We start from the raw sequence: 18,667 nt of genomic DNA, 5'->3' as shown, positions 1-18,667 counted from the left end.
CCTCAGCAACTCAGCAAGAACTTGTCTGAAAATAAAAATTAAAAAAAAAAAAGGACTGGGGATGTAACTCAGTGGTCAAGTGCCCCTGGGTGGGCTTCTTAGCAAAGGTGGGGGCAGAGGCAAGTGGGAAGGGGAACTAATTTTGCTTTATGGGAACACTTAGCAATGTCTGGAAACATATTCCATTGTCACATCTTGGCAGATGCCACTGGCATCTAGTGGGCAGAAGACAGAGATGTTGCTAAATATCCTATAATGCTTAGGACAACCCCCTCCCCAACAACAAAGAATTATCTGAGCCAAAATGTCAACAGTTCTGAGGGTGGAAGACCCTGTTTTCAAGTGCGTATGGTAATCTACCAGGAAAGACCATGTGTAGAACACAAAAGATATCTCAGTAAATTTTAAATAACTGAAATGATACTAAATATATTCATTCTCTAACCACAACAGAATTAGAAATCAATGCCATCAGGACATCTAGGAAAATCCACAATATTTGGAAACTAAAGAGCATACTTTTAATTACTGTGTTGGTAAAGGGAAAAAAATCACAAGAGAAATTAGAAACTATTGGAACTGATGGCAAAGAAAATATAACATCAAAATGTGTGATATGCAGTTAAAGCAGTAAAGGGAAATTTAGAGTTTTATATAGGTATGTTAATAAATGAAAGAGCAAGGACCATCTTTTCTATTTCAACGGCTCTATCTCTAGTATCTAAATAACTTCCAGTCTTTAGTAGATGCCCAATAAATATTTATTACATGAAAAAGTAACTGAACAAAAGAAGTCTAAATATGAGCAGAGGCATCTGAGTGGCAGAAATATGATTTTTTTACATTCTTGTTTTAAATAAACCACGAGTTATTCTATTTTTTAATTAGTAATTTATTTGTTTGTTTATTTTTACCTAAATGGACCTTCTCTGGGAGAAAACACAAGGATTATAGCCAACTGGAATCATATAGAAGTTAGCTAGCATGGCTTTGTAATGAAAAAATCATGAAAATTAAAAAAAAAAATTGTCCTACTAGGTGTAAATCTTTTTCTCTAATAATGGTTTCAGGAAGAGAGAGAAAAGGTAAAAATCTCATTCACTAGCTGAAGAGAGTTATTGTACCTTTCTCAATTGCAAATGCAAACTACTTCTAGATTTAGAGATGTGAGAAAGTGCTACTCAGGTGAATCTACCCGGCGGGAACAGCCTTCCTCTCTGGACTTTTCCCTTTCCCTGCTCCAGAGTGTCAATCAGAAGCAATGAGTTGATCAAGCAATTTTTTTGGTAGTGGGGGGGGTTGTCTTTCTCTCTCCTAAGAAAACTGCCAGGAAAAAAAAAAAAAAATGTTCTTCCTACATGCAGAGATTTGATCTCGGGGAAGATACAGCTTGTCTCCAAGGAAACATATATCACTAGGAGACTAATACTCTCAGCAAGAACAGGCCACATCTTATTCTCCTTCTTCCCCCCATTCTGGGCATGGAGTCCCCCTCCCACCCAAACACTCCAGTTTAAAAGGGACAGAAGAGACCCTACTTGCTCTTCATTTTAAAATAATTAATTAGAAATCAGTTAATAGAACAAATGAATGTACAGAACATACACATAAATCATAAGTTTTGCCAAATTCTTGAATGATTTTAAGTTATATTCAAATGTGCTTCTCAATCTCCAGATTCCTTTCCTGAGTTGGTGACAAGGTTCCACTCTGCTCAGCTGTGAACTAACAGCGTACTGGCTGGAGGTGGTACCAAAGGGTTGGCTGAAAAAGGAGGCCACTATCTCCTATCTGAAACCCTGGGCCGGGGACTCTCCCCTGGACGAGAGATGGCACCTCCATGCATCACCCCGCTCCACTCTTGTGCCTGTGAAGGCCTCAGATGCTCTATCAGATCAGTTTGAACCTCTGCAAACAAAGCAATAAGGAGCTGCAAATTGGTGCTTGGAATGGCAGTTCCTTCAATAACATTTTGGCTTCAGCAACAAACGTAAATGGGTCTGAAAGTCACAGAGAAGCACTGAGGAACCACAGATGTACAGAGCAAAAACTTGGCTTAAATAAAAGAGGAAAAAATTAACAACAAAATTAAATTCCAACTAGCCTAATACATCTTAGGAAGCAAACAAAGGATAGATCAGGGAGCACTTAGCTACGGTGGAAAATCCCCAAGCCCCAATTCTTAAGTGCCTTTATCAAGGTTTTCTGGAAAAGTCAGCACGGAATTACCCCCTTAAAATAGTTTCTCCAAATCTATTGCAGAAAGAAACCGTTTGTCTCCATAAATCCCTCGGCTGACATTTGCACTGCAATCATGAGCAGTGTTCACAAAGGGTGAGACCCTGGGGGCAAAATCACTGCTTTCTGAAAACCTGCAGACTGGCACAGGGTTTCCCACAAATGGAGGAAAAAGAGGCTGAGGAGGGACACAGCACAGCTTCCCCAGGGGCTAATTTGCTGCTCAGGATCTAGAGCAGTTTAGTCCCACAGAGATATTTCACAGCTGTGTTTCTGGTCAATTCTGACTGAAGCTCTGTCTGCTGCTGCCTGCCACAGGCAAGGACCATCCTCAAAGGGACCTCCCTCAAAGAGGGCTCTAGGTCCCTCACCTCTGATGGAAAACTTGTCACAGTGGCTTTTCCTTAACACCAAGTCCTCTGCATTGTACAACAGGAACAGCCCTCAGGCAATGTGCTTTCTTAGAAAGCAGAAGGCTTTCTAACAACTAGAGCTTTCTAAAAACGGAATGCATCCTTGGGAGATTGAGTTCCCAGCCTCTGGATGGGGTCCATCGGATGCTGATGACCAACTGGCTGGGACCTCACAGAAGGGACTGGGACACTGGCAGAAGAAGGATTAGATGACTCCCAGGATCCCAGCCAGGTGAAGGACCTAAGAAAATGGAGGGAATGATACAAGTAACTTCAGGGAGGAAAAAAGTACTCTCGCCTCTAATCATCTAATCATTTCAGGGTGGAAAAAATATAAATATAATATTTTAAGACTGTCCCATTCTCCAGAAAAACACAGCCACACACCCTCATCTACTTTCACAGACCAACTGCAAACAGTTAGAATTCCATTTTAACAAATATTATGGAACCATTCACCGTTTTTGGAGGAATCCTCTGGCCCAGGCTTCCTGTCCATGGTAACCCTCCAGGAAATAGCAAGCCAGGTAATAGCTTTGCAGAACAAACATTTGAAGATGCAACAGTTCATTTGTTGGGATTGGCTGCTGACTTGTTCATAGACAAAAGAGAAACTAAGCCAATCATCAGGGTCTTCTTGAAAATCTACATGGAATACTGCCAAATTAGAACTGCCGAGACAACCAAAGACAGCCCCCATGCCAAAAAAAAAAAAAAAAAAAAAGACAAACAAAAAGGATTCGACCAGTGTGGTGCAGATTTCCTGGTTACAAATGTACACTTGATGCCTCACTGTTCTGGTATCTGTATCATGAGCTCAGAGTAGACTGTACTTCTCCTTCGCAGCATTTTGTGATTGTAATTACATAACCAATTATCCATTTTGTCATTAACATGTCTGCATAGTGGGACTTCCAGAAAGGCAAGGCTCTCACTGTATCCTCAGTGTCTTTTACCTTTACACAGAAGATATAGGAAAAAAAAAATTTTTTTTCTTTTTTTTTTTTTTTTTTTTTTTTTTACTAAATAAGATACAGTTACTAGATTAGCAAAAGTGAGGACATGTGAAAATATTGGGACTGACGAAGATGTGGAAAAATGAGAGTGCTCACATGCTGGGTGTGTAAACTGGTATAGCTGCTTTAAGAATCTGACACTTTCTAATGATACCAATAATACGCATATGATATAAACGCGTAAGTCTACTTCCATGTATACATCCTAAAGAAAGTGAGTGCCCCAGGGCTTATATATTACAAAGTTCATAACAGCATTGTTGATAATTGACTCAAACTGGAAAGAACCAAATACCCATCAACACTAAAGTGGATTGGTACACGGTGGTACATTCATTCAGTAGAATACCACATGCAAAGACAATGAATGAATAAAAGGATCATACAAAATGCAAATGAATCTCATGAGGGATATTGAACAAAACAAACCAAGAGACAAAGGCTGGGGGGGGGGAGGGGGAGGCTGAGGATGTAGCTCAGTGGGAGAGCACTTGCCTAGCAGGTATGAGGCCCTGTGGGGTTCAGTCACCAGCACCCCCCCAAACAAAGGTGGGGAGGCTCCATGGCCATTCATAGACACAATAAAACAAGCCATACATATATTTAAAGGATGTAAGGTAGGTAATGCGTTCTAGCAAACATCTGACACATCAAACTGCGTACAAACTCTTCCAAAGCAAATAAAGAACTTATTTCATAAGGATGTTGATTCCAAAAACAGTACACTATGAGAAAGGAAAGATTCAAATCAATTTCACTAATAAAACACAATTACGAAAATCCTAAAAAAATAAAAAATAAATTAGCTTTCAAAATCTAACAATGTACATAAAAGATAAAAACCAAGTTTGGTTTATTATAAAAATATAAGGCGGTGCCAACACCAGATAATCTCTTAAAGTAACTTACCACCACTTTAGAAACAATTTGGCACTACCTAGTTAAACCGGAAGCTCTATGACTCAGCAACTCCATGACAGACAGGGCTACCCCAGAAGCACTTTGCCCGTGTGCACCAGGAGACTTGTATAAGAAGGTAGCAGCACTGTCAGTAAGTCAAATACCATACACAACATAAAAGCCTGGAAAAATAAACTGTGGTATGTTCCTACAACAGTATACTACACAATGATGAAAATGAATGAACTACACTGCACACAGGAAATGACTGGATCTTCCCATGACAAAAGCAAGTTCAGAAGAATAGGACTCAATCTATAAAAAAGTCATAAACATGCACAGTTATATTTCTAGCAATAAACATGCATATGTGGATAAAACCATCAAGAAAAAAACAAATACTAATACAAAATTGAAAATAGTGGGTTGAGAAAAAAATTAAATTGCAAAGAAGCACTTGGAAGACTTTAGAGTTATTGATAATGTTCCATTTCTTACTCCAGATGTCAGGTATGTGGGTATTTCTTTATTCTTTAAAATGATGCTACAACCTTCCCATACAAGTCTTCTTGTGCACACTGTTAAAAGTCTCGCTGGGATATCCCCTTGGGAATGGATTTCTAGGTAGATGTGGCAGAAACACACTGCCAATTTACTACACGTTAAATAACACCACAAGGATGTTTCTATAGTGTGGAATATTCTACAGGACAACCAACCTGATTTCTTCAACAAATTAATTGCAAGGGGAGAAAAAGAGGAAGGTGAAGGCAAGTTGTAGATTAGGATGCTTACTGACCAAATGCAAAGTACGGACCATGTTTGAATTGTGATTTGAATTAATCAACTGATAAAAAAAAAAATCATAATCAAAGAAACTTGAGTGCTGAGTGAATAATGATATAAAGAAATTCTTTTTAGGTATGATAACGGTATTGTACATTTTTTTTTAAATAAAAACACTTCTTTCCTTCATAGATATATGCAAATAACAAAGAAATTACAAATGAAACGTTAATTGAACTTTGCTTAAAAATAAACCCATTTGATCAGGGAGAGGTGTTGAAAAGAGAGAAGACCAACATGGGCCAAAGTTAGCAATCACTGATCCTGAACACATGGGGTTTATTACGCTATTCTTTTATATTCATTTGAATTTTACTAGAATAGAAAGTATAAAGGGTCAGAGGGAGGAATGGGAGAGAGAGAAGAGGAAAGAAGGGGATGGAAAGATCTCTAGATTAATATGTGAAGAATATTTGAGCAGGATATATTTTTAAATGTTCAAGTGGTTATCTTTGAGCTAATGTAATCACACTTTTTAGAAAATGTTACAAATTCATCATCTCTGCATGGGAAGATTACTAGTAATTTTTAATCTCCATTTGTTCAGCTATGGTTTCTAATTGTTTCCACAATGACATCAGAATCTTGATTCAAGCACTGTTGAGAAGAGCATTAGAAAGATTGCCAAAAACAAAAGTCTTCACTCCTTACACAGATGTTGATGTCTGAATCCACATTCCTTAACCATTCTGGGGTCACAACTTGTAAAGGACTACATGTTCAATCCTCCCAAGATTGATGTTGAGACCCTGATCCCTAAAGTGCTGGCATCTGGAAGTGGGGTCTTTGGTTGTAAGGTGGCACCCTTGTGATGGGATTGGCGTCATTATAAAGAAGAGACAGGAGAACTTGCTTCCTCACTCTACCAAGCGAGGACATGACAAGAAGGCAGCCATCTCCAACCTAGGAAGACAGCCCTCACCAGAACCAGACCATGCTGGTGCCCTGGTCTCAGACTTTCAGACTCCACAACTGTGAGAAACTAATTTTCATGGCTTAAGTCACCCATTACAGCATTGTGTCATAGCAGCCTGACCAGACTAACAGGTACTTATAGAATCGTTGAAAGCACCTGTCTTTCTTCCCCACGAAATGCACAATCATACACTTTTTTTTTTTTTAGAAAATATCAAGAAACTCTGAGACCCCTAATGAATCCATAGACTCTATGTTGTGTATGGATATTATGTGCCAAGCAAAATTCTAAGTGCTTTATAAGTACTGATTCATTTAATTCTCCCAGCAGCCTGTAAGACAGTCTCTCTCTCTCTCTCTCTCTCTCTCTCTCTCTCTCTCTCTGACTCACTCATAATCCCCAATTTAGAGATAAGGAGACAGAAGAGGAATAATTTGCACAGGGTTTCATGGCTACAGAATGTCAGAGCCAGTATTTAAACTCAGGCAGCCTGGATCCAGAACTGGACTCTTAAATGTCAATACATGAGGCCACTCACAAAGCTTAAATATAACAAGCAAATATGCCATTCTGTATCATGCTCTGAAGAACATGTTTTCAAATCCAATTAGCATTAAGTACCTATCATGTGCCAGACCTTTCCAAACACATAAGCTCACCCAATCCTTGAAACAGTTCTGTGAGTGACTCACCTCATCTACCCAGTTTACTGTTGCAGAAATTTTCTATTCTGGAAAAATAGGAGTCCATCTTCTGACTTCAAGCCCACTGAACCACAGCTGATTCACTTTAAATTGGGGCAATGGGCTGATCCAAATCACACATGACCAAAATCTTTTTAAGATAAATGTGGTCCAATTCACTAGTGTGATTTTTAGACCCTCAAATTTATCCATGGCACAAAGCAATCCAGCATTGCAAAAGATCTGCCTCATCACTGCATTAGCTAGCCGAGACATCTTGGATGGATTCATGCTTCTAAAAGTTTACACTTCAGTTTCATATTCATGAGTAAGTTTGTCCAAATATGCGAAAGGGAACTGCTAGTTCTACAGCAGCATGCTGCACTCACGCACAGCACCAACCATCCATGTGCATAAGCAAGTTTCATGAGAGCACCCTAATACTTACAGTTTCACAGTTCAAGCATCGGGTTTCATTGGTGAGCGTTCCCTGAAAAATCTCGTGGACCCAGGTGAGTTCCGGTTTATTATTCTCCGCAGGTTCATTCATGTTGCCATTTTTTAATTTCCCATTTTGTTTTTCCTGTTTCTTTTCTTCCTGCAGGATGTCCGCAATAGTGTTCAGCAAATAATTTAAAAATTCGTGAGCATCCTGCTGCATGTAGTTATCAAAGAGATCTGTAAAAGAGAAGGTCATTATTTCCATCTCTGGTTCTTAAAAAGCAAACAGAGATATACCAGTTTTACATGTCATACTTTCATTTTTATATTGAAAGGGTGGGCAGGTAAGGAATACAAATATACTCATCTCTGTCATGTGGCTTCCATGGGTAAGTTACAAAAGTTTTGTTCATTTCCATTTTCTGCTGCCACCAAGAACCAATTTCCCCTGTCTCCCTACAGTCACGTATGTAAAAAGTAAGCAAAATTTATCATTTGTTCTGTAGAAAAACAGACATTACCTGACAATATGTCTGATAAAATACCAATTATCAACATGATATGATTGTAATGGTCAATTATTCATTGGGTAATTTCTTCAGGACCCTGTAATCTCTTCCCCAAAAGCATATTAAGCCATAGGCTAGCCAGGAAGCAGCTTAAATGTAACACATAAGGGAGATGAGGAATATGTGTGAGCGCATTATCTGACAGTCTTCCAAAACCAAATTACAAATGACTCCAGAAGACTCCTGCCGTTCCCTGCTATCAGGACAATTCATCAAGAGATGAATGCAGCTGTGAAACTCCACTGTCAATCATGTTCACGACTGGACTGCAGGAGCTGGCTTCCTTCTCTCCCTGAATCACTTTTATTCTAGTACATATAAACAACAGCTTCAAAAGACAGCAATCAAAGTGAACAAGGCTTTGTAAAATAAACATCGGATTAACCATGCAAGTCTGTTGGAGGAAAGCAGAATCTAGGACAAACACAAGTTGCCCAGACAAATAATTCCCTAGTCAAAAATATTATTAGTGCAAAACATCCAACAAAAAAGAGAAGATAGAAAAATCAGGGGACAGCAGCACATTTTTATCATATAGATATCGACTGGATATCCTTTAATTATCCTAGGCAAATTACAATGAAAGGGATTATCTTCAAAACAGCAGAGCCTCTGATTAGGTAATATGCTCGTAACTTTATCACTTATGACGAGTTTTGAAAATAGTACTATTTTATTCAATTATTGCATCAGCCTGTTTCATCTGATGAGTGTCCCACTTAGAAGGCTGCCACAGACCATCTTCCTCTTACAAAGATCCCACCCAGAATGGAGTAAATTAAATATAAAAAAAAAAAAAAAATTCTAACATGGGATGGGTCTAAATGTTTAAGCATATTTTCAATCAAGTTTTGTGTTAAGAGAAGAAATAACTTTTCTTCAAAAATAATATTTGAATAGTTGACAGTACTTATTTTCCCTTTAAAAACAAAGTCAGCTCTTCATCATTAAGATGCACAGAACTGTCAGCGTCCCTTATTCTAGAGCCTTAAATCCTGCACTCGCCACGCCAACTCACCGTTCTCCTTCCTCAACCTTGAAATGAACTTCTTTGGTGGGATGACGCCGACCTTCTTCTTCTGCGTGGCGATGCTGTGGAAGAGGTCTGCCAGGCACGTCAGCAGGTTTTCCTTCTTTTTTTGCTGGGCCTTGTATGCCAACACATTCTCACGGAACGGCCGGCAGAAATACAAGGCCTGAAGCACGGAGTTACAGTAGCATGTGTTTCCAAACTGCCAAAGGACAAGAGGGGTGGCTCAAGTCATTGTGTGAGGAAAGCCAGCTCTGGAACAGGAGGAGAGAAGGAGAAGACCAGAACCCATGAACCCACCCAGATTTCCCTGTATCAGAGCCCACCTGACCAATAGGGAAAGGAATGAAAGTGTACCCTTATCTGTGGTTTGCTAGCCATGGTTTCACGTACCTGGAGTCAACCACAGGCCATAAATATTAAATGGGATATGACAGAAATAAATGACTTGTCAGTTTTCAATCATGAACCATTCTGAGTCATGTCATGGAACCTGACAGGTCCTGTGCCATCCTGCCCAGATCATGGGCCATCCTTCTGCCCAGCGTGTCCACGCTGTATATGCTACCAGCCCAAACGTCACTTAGTAGCCATCTCAGTTACCAGCCCAACTGTACCACAGAGTTTGTGTTCCAGGAACCCTCATTTTACTTAATAATGCGTCCAAACCCATTTCTAAGAAACAAGCAGTGATGCGCATAGTTTTATTACAGTACACTGTTTTAACTGTTCTAATAGAACAGTTAATATAATAATGGAACATTATCATTATAAATTAAACTTTATCACAGGTATATATGTGTAGAAAACAACATAGTACATGTCTGGTACTATCCATGGTTTCAGGCACCAACAGGGGGGCCTGGAACAGATCTCCCACAGATAAGGGGAGACTACTATACACAATTCTGGTGCTTCTCTAACCCAAAAAAACCTCTAAAATGATAATAAGCACTCTGTCTATATAAAGAGTCTAATGAGACCTTCTGGTGCTTAGAAAAAGAGAAGGAAAAAAAAATCTACATAATATGCAGACCAAGAAAAGCAGCTGGCCAGATAAAAGATGTCACATTGCAACACATCAAAACTCTCATGACAGGGAATCTGAAAACCCAAATCAAAAAGAAATGGAGGCACTAGGAACCACCTGCCCAGCTGAATCAGCCTTAACTGAATGGGGGCTTGTTTTCCTCCTTCGAGAGTCCAGTGCCCGTGCCCACTGCCTCAGACCACAATGCCTCACTTCAGAGCAGCGGAGGCAAAGAGGTGGCTCCTTAAGCCAACCTCCCAGCTTCCACCTCTTACCTTCTAAATTACCCTCCCTCTTGTTTCTTCCCAGGTGGCAGTTGTCCCAGTACAGTATCGCCCAAGTCCCAGTCTCCTATAATCAGATTAGGGCCCACACAGTGATATTTTATACCTCTGGAAATCACACTGAGCTTATGATTACAGAGGGGACAATCATCAACTCACTGGGTTCCCAGTGACTAAGTCCAACTCCGTGGGAGAACACGGCTGAGACCAACACTTCAGAATTGCTCCTACAAAGTGAAATAAGCAGGAAAAAAGACCCTGAGGAAATAACAAGATTAACAGCCCAGAGTGCAAAGTGCAGTGGAAGACTCAGTGGGGCACAGACACCTTCTCGGAACTGGCTGTTGGCTCGGGTCCTCCACCCGAGAGTGGGACGGAGGCTCTGCCACCCTTCATGACATCTCCAAGAGAGCTGAGGTAGAACGTTTCCTACTTTTATATATTTTAATCTGCTTTGACACAATTATATAACAGAAGACGAACCTTTTACAGAGACGTTGGAACCACCATAAATTACCACATGAGGGATCATAAATGAAGCAAATAATAAGTACAGAGGATATAGCTCTTCCACAAACTAGGAAGGGGCCTTAATTCTTTTTTCTTCCACAGTCTGCATTTGTATTTTCCTTAGCCAGGGTAGAGTTCCCATGACTGGAATAACCATCTTCACAGAGCTAAGCAGAGGCCCTGGGCACAAAGGCTAAAAAAATTGTAGTAAAATTAGAAGTCAGTATTTCATCCACACAATGCCCTATATTCCAGTGCTTTATTTATCCTTCTGCCTTCTATTCTTTCCTCTCTACTCAGTGTTTCACTTTTACCCAGACATTCTTCAATGCTTGGCCCTGATCCAGTGAACAACTCCTGGGAAAGAAAAGGGGCTAAAATTTACCAAGTGTCCACAACATGCCTCAGTCTCATCTCAGGGTCTGACATAGAAACTGATTCATCCTTTTCCCAACTGGGTAGAAACCATTATGATCCCCACTTTACAAAATGGGGAAATGCAGGTTCACATCATACCGCTAGAGACCAGCAGAGGCAGAATTCCAACTCAGGTCCGTATTGCACTGGAACAACTGTTCTTTCTGCTATATCGCAGGCTGCCTTTACTTGCAGAGAATATTTCCAGCCTACCCTAACACCGACCAGACCTGGGCACTGACAGCCTATGTGCAGAGCAGTTGTTCCAGAAGACCGTGTGTTTATTAGTTAACACTTGACGTCACTTCAAACCTCCATCCCACAGAGTAAGGATCAGGCGAGGAAGGAAGCTCACGAGGGTGGGTAACATTGCCTTGCTCCTTGCTTGTCATCAAGCTACTGAGGAAGCAGAGCCTGGAAGTCCAGCCAGACACAAGGAGCTTCTGCAGAGTGCAAGGGAAGTAAGGCCAAGCAATTCTGAGCAACACATGCTGGTTCTCCCTCACAGCTGCTGCTGTTCCTGGCACTCTACAGGTTATATTATGGGCTGGTCACTGCTGATGAGATGGTGACAGTGTCAGAACTCCGGTTATATTGATACACACAGAAACAAAGTCCACCTGGAGAGCTCGCCTCACGATAAAGGAGGACATGCAAAAGAAGATTTGGCTACAAAGGCTAACGAAATCACCAGGAGATTATGTGTGCAAAGGAAATCCCTCAAAGTACAAGGCAGAGGGCATTCGAATCTGACCCAATAATGTCATAATTAAATCCTTTTTTCTGGGACAATTAATTTAAAACTTCCAAAAATAGATTAAAATGCCCCCTCTCCAACATGTGCCACTTCTATTAACTAAAGCACATTGACAATTATTTAAAAATTGGTAATGAGAAAGATGGCAGCAGAGTTGCATCAGGTACTCTAAAACAATTGATAAAAATAGTACACTTTAAATACTTACATTGACCAATCCGAAGTAGTGTTCATTGATTGGAAACTGCTCTGGACCAATGTCTTTTTCCAGAGCAGAGGCATTGGTGCCCTAAAAGAAAAAATAACAAAAGCTCTGTTGCATGTGAAATACACAAGAAAACAAGATGAAACTTAAGCTGTCTGCTACAGAGACAAGGCTCTCCTCCCCTGGTCAACAGGCTGGGGATGTTTGTGCTAAAAGAAAAGGTGTCAGAAGAAGATAGCAGGTTCGGTAGTGATGTCGCCTCTATTCTTCTTCATCCGCTCAGCCCTGTTCTATGTGGCTCCCGTCATCCTCCACCAGGAAAGGAGGTGTGAGACAGGCCAATGAGCAGACTATTGCTAAGAAGTTCTGAATAAAACATCATCATTCTAGACGGCTTGCCGAGGCTTTTAAAAACATGGCACGGAGGAATATATTACCACTTTCAAAGTCAAGTTCTTCGTTTTGATAAGGATTTACTGTGCGCCCACTGAGCCAGCATTGGTCTAGCATTGATAAGAGAGGGGAGAACAAAACATATGCAGTGCCTGATTTCATAGAGGACCCACTTTGGTAGATGAAGACGGCCTGAGACACAAAGCAAGCTCTGGAGAGTTCATTAGAAGTGCGGTGCACTGGAGGAGAACACCAGCAAGTGTAATGGAGAACAAGCAGGAAGCAGGGATGGGAGGGCGGGGAGGGGGAGGAGAGGCATATGGCAGCAGAGGATGGAGAGCTGCACCTTTAAGAAGAGATATCAGGGAAGACCCCTAGAGGGCAATGCCCCCAAAGAATATCATGAATACTGGAGAAATACAATTTGAAATCTAACAGTCCTCAGACGCATCAAATTGGTAAGCCAGGAGACCCTCCAGTATGGGAATAATAACAGCTACTGGTTACTCCAGTGTGTACCAGGGACACTGCTGTTCATCCTTACAGCTATCTGACAGATGAGGCACTAATATGACCACACTTAACAGACAAAGAACTTAAAACTCAGAAGGGCTGAAGAATCCGTCACGAGTCCAGGGAGGAAGTGGTAGAGCCACGGGGTAAAATCAGGAGTCACACTCAGAAGCCCCTGACCTTAAACAAATGCTACACAGGGTGATCCTGCCTGGCAAAACACTGACCAAGCTCCACTAAGAGACAGTCACTGGCAATGGATTATCATTATTCTCCAAGGCCTGAATGAGTCTGCTGGGATTAGGAAGTGACTGAGTTCACTCCAATACCGTAAGTGTAGTGGCCCCTCATTATCTGTGAGGACTGGTTCCAGGACTCCTACACCGATGCTTGCATCCCTCCTATAAAATAATGTAGTATTATCATACAATCTACACACACCCTCCTGTATACTTTAAATCATCTCTAGATTATTTATAATACCTACCACAACATAAATACTACATAAACAGTCACTGCACTGTATTGTCTAGAGAATAACAAACAAGCAAAGAAAAGGGATTGTACGTGTTCAGTACAGATGAAAGTTTTGTTTTGCAATTGTTGACCTGTTCTTAACTGAATCCATGGAAGTAGAGCTCATGGATGTGAAGGACCAGTTGAAGTTTGAGGAATGATTTGGATCAAACTCCATGTGTTCTTCCTTAACTCTGTAGCCTCCTTACATTCTCAGGCTATCATTTAAGACTCTGCTCACAGAAACTCAAAGAGCTGAAATATAGACAGATAAAAAGATAACACTTTTGTTGTTGTTGTTGTTGTTGTTGTTGTTTGGTACTAGGGATTGAACTCAGGGGTCCTTAACCACTGAGCCACATCCCCAGTCCTTTTTCTTTATTATTTTGAGATAGGGTCTCTCTAAGTTGCTTAGGGCCTCACTAAGCTGCTGAGGCTGGCTTTGAACTTGTGATCTGCCTGTCTTGGTCTCCCGAGCCACTGGGATTACTAGATCTGCACTACTGTGCCCAGCTAAAAAGACATATTTTATTATAAAAACAATTTAAAATCTGCTACTACTACTTATTCTTAACTCATAATTAGCATCTCTCACAGGAAGAAATGGTCAAAAAGTAGGCTGAGAAATAGTGAAAATGGCCACTAGTCACCAAGAAAACATTAAATGCAAAAGAAAAAAAAGAAAACTAAGCAAAAGGAACAGCAACCTGCTCCGCACCAATATCCTGTTTCCACTTGGTTTCTAGGTCCTTAATACCGTCCCACCAATCTAAGTTCCTTCACCCATCACCTGAGACTGAGTGACGTGACTTTAAGTTTAACATTCATTTGTGGTAAGGTAGTTTCAATGTTTTCTTCGTGTGTGTGTGTGTGTGTGTGTGTGTGTGTGTGAGTGAGAGAGAGAGAGAGAGAGAGAGAGAGAGACTGACTAATGTAATGCCACTTACAAGGCTAAATTTTTGAAATAACATATCAAATTATGGCAGGATTTTATGATACAGACAAAAATCACTAAAAAGTTTCAGTTAAGGTACCTTTCAATCATAATCCAATGTAAATAATATGCATTAAATATACCCACAGCCATTTTTTTCAAGAAAAATTAGAATATGTGGCTTAGAGCCCAGGAGAAACATCAGATACAAAAATATAGAAATATAGCACATGGAGATAAATCTCATTAAATCTTTATGAAAAAAAAGCAATATATTTAAGTTATTGCATGATTTTTGCTAGTTGTTAAGTCTTAGGCCGTGTCTGCTCTTTTCTACCTATCTTGGTATTTTCCCATGTGCCAGGATGGGGACTCCTCCTGAGGGGAGAGTCCCGGGGGACAGCTCCTGGGGGCGGGGCAGTATGCTAGAGTACCACCCACAGCACAGCACAACACAGCCCAGCCCAGGAAGACAGTGAGTGGCAGTGTCCAGTGAAGCCTGGCTCTTCCCGGAGGGCAACCCTTCCTCTCCATCCCACAGGAGCTCATCCATTCTCTCGTCTAACGTACAAGGGTCTGGAAAGGTGAGGAGAAGCTGGCAGGGCCTGATCCTTGGTCTGCCCCAGACCACTACACCCTCCCCGTTCTTGTCAAAATGTCCCCCTTCTTGAGGTCCATGCCTCCTACCAACTCCTTCCTTGTCCTTGTCTTGACCATGGAAGACCACCCCCAACTCATGGAGACATGCTCTGGATGGGTCTCCTAAAGACATACCTTGGACCTGGCCACCATCCTGAAATCCTCGTCTCTCTCCAGCTGCCTCTGTCCACCCAAGCACAGCTCTGCACACTGACTTCAAGTCCCATCACGGCCACATTTACACCTCACAGAACTTTCTTTCACTCCTCTACTTTCTTATTTAGCTTCATCTATGGCTGAGGATTTCAACTGCCCTTCTAAATCCCCCGTACCCTACCTACCCTTTGACCACACCACCCAGCAGAAAACCAACCCAGTCTGAGTCAATCAACCGCCTGCTCTATACACCAGGCAAATGTGCAATAGGAGAGGGGAAAAAAATCAAATAACGCTGATCGGACACACTGGGGCTCCAGATCCCAGGATCCCGATGCTCCCCAGGCCGGACTGCTCTCACGCATTCCCCCACCGCTCCGCAATGACAACTTCCAATGTTCCCCATGCTCCTCAGAACTTCAGCCTCCCCTTGACCCCTCTCAACAGAGAAAAAAAAAAGAATTTTTTAACCAGCAGACAGGGCAGGGACTCCCTTAACCTGCGACTCACAAACCACGTGCTTCTCGTAACATTAGTGATGTCTCTCTCGCCCCAGGATCTCTCCTCTTAGTTAGGGTCCATCTCTTCAGAATTTAAACGCCCTTCAGCACCTCCCACATCAACCGCTTTCCCCCACCCTGGGACCACCTCGTTCCCACCTCCGCTACAGCACCCCATCAACTGTCCCTTCTGAAGCACATGCAGATGAACCAGAGGGTCGCGAAGATTTGTGAGGTGGGGAGATGGGGGGTAGGGGTAAAGTTGCGTTGCTGGAATTGAGCGATGGGTCTGAGGAGGTCACCACTCTACCACTGATACTTTTACAGTAGAGCCATGCATCACTTAAACATGGAGACACGTTCTGAGCAACACAGCATTTCAAGTTTCTTGTGTGAACCAGAGTGCACTCACACAAGCCTAGACAGATGGTAGCAAATAGATGGTACCGCCTAAGGCAAAACTGGGCTGTGTGATATATACACATGGAACAGCCTATTACTCCTAGGGCCATGATGAACCAAACACCATGAGAGTCAACCAAGCACAAGAGAAAATGGCACAAGCAAGAAACAACGCTGCTCTCCTCAGACATCCACATCCCATCCCAGAACCTACGACAACGCTGCTTTACATGGCAAGAGGGGCTTATGCAGGTATGAGTAAGGATCTTGAGATACAATCTTATCCTGGATTTTCCGGTTGGGACCAAGCATGAACCCAAGTACCCTTATAGGAAGGAGGCAGGAGGAGAGGAGTCAGTGAGGAGAGGTAACAGTGAAATCAGAGGTCAGACGGAGACTGAAGACGCTATACTGCTGGCCCTGGAGATGGAAGAAGAGGCCGTGAGCCAAGGAATGCGGGCAGCCTGAGGAAACTGGAAAAGGGAAGGAAGCAGGCTCTCCCTGGAGCCTCGGGAAGGTGCCTAACTCAGTCATGCCTGATTGTAGGGGACTTCTGACCTCCAGAACTATAAGATAACCAAGTTATGTCTTTTTAAGCTACTAAGTTTATGTCATCCTTTCACAGCAGAATAGGAAATTAGTTCACCTCCTTCCCCATCTTCTACTCACTCTTCACAGTATTCTGTGTGTCTCCCTTACATATTCCAATTATTATTAACAATAACAATTATTTCACTTGCTATAGAATCAAAAATTGTTATTTCAATAATAATTAATAATAATGTTAATTAATAATGATGATTCCAATGCACAATTCCATAATTGTTAACATCTGCCCTGTCCCCTAAGCTGTATACCTCAAAGAAGCAAAGATCGCCTCTGACCTGCCCAATACTGCATCCCCAGTGGTAAGCACACAGTAGGCCCACAATAGGTGCAGACTGGATGCGCTGCTGGATGAATGCACAGGTGCGGATGGTTAGGCTGAGCAGCTGCGAGCGTGACAGTGTGGACATGGCTGTGTGTGTTCTCCCTCCGGACATTCCAAGAGGCGTCAGTGGTATCCTCCAGCATTTTCCCTTCTCCCTTCCCTCTTGCAGACGAATTCCAGGAACTGGTTTCCAGGATACGGAACATGACTGATACTGACATTTGGAACCAAACTCTTACCTCACATGCAAGTATTTTCCTTTGGTAAAATAAATCTTTTTACATTTTAACAGAAATTAAATGTAAATGTCTGCATGATAAAATGGCAGGATGGGGAATGTCTAAAGAGATGATGATGATGGTGAGTGCTTAAAGATTAATTAGGCAGTGTCAATCAATTTTAAATGACCATATCCTTCAACTCTCCAATTCTTTAATTTATACTATATATATACTCAGAGAGGTGGAAAGAGATACAGAGGCTGTTGCAAAGGCCCAAATAATGTAAGCTGGCTTCGGCGAGACAAGTGTCTCTTTCATTCAAGTGTTTAAGAGAATGTGGTGCCAGGGACTCAGGCTTCTCTTATCTTGTTGTTCTGTCATCTTCTAGAATCAGCTTCTAGCTTTGGAACCAAGAAGGCTGCTCCAGCTCCCACCACCAGAAAACCCCTGCCAGGAGGGAGCAGACTACTCCTTCCCTTTTGAGGATACTCCTGGCTGCTGCACACATTACCTTTGCTCACACCTCGCTGGCCAGAATCTATTCTAGTCACGTGGCCACTTAGGGCAATGGATCCTGGCAGAGGTGGTCTTTACCTGAGCACCTATGACCAGTTAAAATGTCTGTTACACTAGAAGTGAAAAATGGATGTTGAGGGGACAATCAGCAGTCAACATGTCAGACAGTCCTTGCAGCAAGGTCTGTAACAGGAAAAATGAGAAGTATCTCACACTGGTTAAATGATTACAGTAATTCATGTGATGGAATCCCAGAGAGGTATTTTGAAAAGTTAAGTTGCTCTATAGGCACTGCTATGAAAATCTGCCCAGGATGCAGTGATAACCATGGTGTAGAGCAACGACGATGTGCACAGGACAATCCTGAAAATGTCATTCATTCCATCAACAGTGCTTTGTGCCTACTTTGTGCCCAGTACTGTTCCATATGCGAGGAACACAGGTGAAACAACAGACCAGACCACTGGATTGAACACCTATATCTAGTGACAATTCCCCAAGGAACACTTGAGAAATTGTTGATTCTTTTTGTGTGTGATTTTTCTTTGTGAGGCTTTTGTTTTTGTTTTTTGGAGACAGGGTCTTGTTATTGCCCAGGCTGCCCTAAAACTCCTGATCTCAAGTGATCCTCTTGCCTTAGTCTCCTGAGAAGTGGGACTACAGGTGTGCACCACCATGTCCAGCTAACGCT

The 18,667-nt window shown here is 41.8% G+C and overlaps 1 protein-coding gene across 3 annotated transcripts in view; it reads right to left on the bottom strand.

Annotated features, from left to right (window-relative positions):
* Positions 1 to 18,667, bottom strand: part of USP46 (ubiquitin specific peptidase 46) — a 57,664-nt gene that overhangs the window by 21,390 nt on the left and 17,607 nt on the right. For 2 of the 3 annotated variants that reach the window (XM_079154074.1, XM_079154075.1), the window contains exons 2-4: positions 12,259 to 12,339; positions 9,041 to 9,254; positions 7,461 to 7,690 (exon numbers count right to left, since the gene is read on the bottom strand). In XM_079154074.1, the coding sequence (XP_079010200.1) occupies positions 7,461 to 7,690; positions 9,041 to 9,254; positions 12,259 to 12,339 (525 nt within the window). The remainder of the gene's footprint in view (positions 1 to 7,460; positions 7,691 to 9,040; positions 9,255 to 12,258; positions 12,340 to 18,667) is intronic. The other variant, XM_079154076.1, reaches the window with a different exon arrangement.

This window comes from Sciurus vulgaris (genome assembly GCF_902686455.1).
Source record: "Sciurus vulgaris genome assembly, chromosome: 9".
Taxonomy (NCBI): Eukaryota; Metazoa; Chordata; class Mammalia; order Rodentia; family Sciuridae; genus Sciurus; species Sciurus vulgaris.
The sequence above is the reverse complement of the archived record's forward strand: the minus strand, read 5'-3'. Positions and strand labels throughout refer to the sequence as shown.